General features: G+C 38.8%; 1 protein-coding gene across 1 annotated transcript; it reads right to left on the bottom strand.

The window, feature by feature from the left end:
- On the bottom strand, nt 1–2,317 carry LOC106608897 (uncharacterized). Its single transcript, XM_014207101.2, has 5 exons — nt 2,128–2,317; nt 1,767–1,822; nt 1,064–1,133; nt 663–828; nt 1–406 (listed from the first exon to the last, which is right to left on the bottom strand). The coding sequence occupies exons 1-5, from the start codon at nt 2,158–2,160 to the stop codon at nt 327–329; spliced, it is 405 nt and encodes a 134-aa protein (XP_014062576.1). The 5' UTR covers nt 2,161–2,317; the 3' UTR covers nt 1–326.

Genomic DNA, 2,317 nt, shown 5'->3' with positions numbered 1-2,317 from the left:
TCTGGATAAATATCAGTTTTATTGTTAAAAGCAAATAGACAGGACAAAATTGCAGGTAGGTCTAATGGTAAAATGTAATGCTAGGGCCTCAATGGGTTTTTACAATGTAATGCTAGGGCCTCAATAGGTTTTTACAATGTAATGCAAGGGCACCAGCACTCAAAGATTAGCTTATAAAATCGTAGGTGATGATACTATGTAATACAATTTATGTGTAGTGCATCTTATAGCCTTACTCAGTTTTGAGACACAGATACCAATTGATATTATATTCTGCTTTATGCAGCTATGATGACACATACAGTAAGAATAAGTAACACATTGACTTAGGCATGAATGAGGTTGACTGAGTTTCCTCTTCGTAGTTTATAGTGTTTCACTGTTTTGCTCTCGTCCAGCATTTCCCCTGCAAACAGAAGTCATCAAACCAATCTTTTAGAAGCTGTTTTTTTTTATTATTAAAGAAAGACAATTTCCATTCATACCTTAGCATACAATACTTTTACAGCTAAGTGTTTAACTGCGAATTACCTGGCCTATGTAAGACTCTCATTACCTTGTTCTACATCAGTCAACAACAAAACAACAACAATAAATATGAAATAAACAACTGGCATACTGCTTTAACTCATAAGGATGCATCATGTGGATAGATAGCCTACCGTTGTAAACAAGCTTCATTGTGCTGCGTTTCTTTCCTGCCTGTTGACATACATTTTCCAACAGAACTGCTATTCTCTCCAGAGGGAACACGTCTATGTCCAAGGTCTTTCCCGCACACCTCACAAGGACATTGAACTTGTCCACATCCTCAATGTTGTCATTGGCCTTAATAAAAAGAGCACACATATATTTAATAATCAGAGAAAACCAGGGGTTATAAACAAGTCAGAATATATCATTTTAATTGTGGTGATAATATAAAAACAATAAACCCTTAACTATTTCCCCTAAATGTTAACCCAACCAGCTGCTTTGATTAAGGGGGAAACCCCACACTCATAAACATAATTTCCTTGAGTTGGTCTTTGTTTCAGTCAAATACAGAGTTAAGCCTACTTACACCTAAGGCACTTGGTGATTCCCCCAGGAAATTCCCGGTGTTATTCTTATCACCTTGTTGCTCTCGTGACCTGGGTGGACAGAAACCGATGTTCACTTTTCAAAGCAATAGTAAAAGAGATAAGGCTTAAACCAGGGTATTTACACACACACACACGTTATGGAAAATTTAATTTCCATTCAGTATCCTATTTTCCCTCACCCCTAACCCTAAACCGAACACTTACCCTAACATTAACCATAATTCTAACCCGTAAACTTATAATAGCCCTTGTCCTCATTGGGACGTGGGAAATGTCCCCATGAGGGAGACTTTTCCTTGTTTTACTATACTTGTAGGGACTTTGGGGAATTTTAGGTCCTCACAAGGATAGAAGAAGAACACCCCCCCCACACACACACACACACAGAGGTAAACAACTTTTAGACTGTCTCCCCTCCCTGTCTGAGCTTTCTAATTGAGGGCCAACATGGCTCTTCCCTGAAGGCTGGGAATCCCCTGTGTTTGTCTTATCACCTTGCTGCTCTGGTGACCTGGGTGGGGATAGGGGAAGTTTACTTATAGTGAAAGATAGACAGGGGTGTTTACACTTTCGGGTTTAGGCCAGGTTACTGTAAAGCACTTTGTGATATCTGCTAAAGGGTTTGTAAATTCATTTGATTGACTTGACCAAGGAGAGAGAGACTCTAGGTTCTAGGCTCACCTGTCTGTGTCCTGATAGGTCTCTGTCTGAGCGACAACTGTGATTTCCCCTGAAGACTGGGGCAAAACAGACTTAAGTTAGTTCACTCTAATGAGTGTGAAGTAATCATACAGGATTTCCCACTCCCCTTATATTTCCTGATCATGTATCTCTTTTGAAAAGCAACAAATAATGCATTTAAATGTAAGTCTTGCATTTTATGGTTTGGAGAATGCATACGTTCATGCTTGCGGCACCTTGAAATTGTGGATGTTCTCTCAGAATATTGCAAAATAGATTTCAGATTACAGACTAGTTGCCAACAGAAAGGATCTTAGTGAAGAAAAAACATAGTAAGAATAGTCAAATGTAGGTTACTTACCTCTGGGTAGAAATAACTGTAGATTCCGCCCATTTTGTAAATGTAAGAATCTGTCTGATATAGCTTATTCTTCTACTTAGTCTTCTTTGAAGTTGAATGGTGGTACGCTGCCTCTACACATTTATATGGCTGAGTGAGCCCTTTATCTCTTTCAGTTGAGTATAGTTCAACTTTCACTTTCTTTTGGGAA

The sequence above is a fragment of the Salmo salar genome, chromosome ssa07 (assembly GCF_905237065.1).
Source record: "Salmo salar chromosome ssa07, Ssal_v3.1, whole genome shotgun sequence".
NCBI classification, from domain to species: domain Eukaryota; kingdom Metazoa; phylum Chordata; class Actinopteri; order Salmoniformes; family Salmonidae; genus Salmo; species Salmo salar.
The sequence above is the reverse complement of the archived record's forward strand: the minus strand, read 5'-3'. Positions and strand labels throughout refer to the sequence as shown.

Bases quoted from the DNA above. Each gene is read 5' to 3' on its own strand.
- LOC106608897 (XM_014207101.2), bottom strand. From the start codon at position 2,160: ATGGGCGGAATCTACAGTTATTTCTACCCAGAG. The intron at 829-1,063 runs GTAAGTAGGCTT...CTTTTTATTAAG, and splicing joins AATCACCAAGTGCCTTAGGT to GCCAATGACAACATTGAGGA. The intron at 407-662 runs GTAGGCTATCTA...TTCTGTTTGCAG, and splicing joins AATGAAGCTTGTTTACAACG to GGGAAATGCTGGACGAGAGC.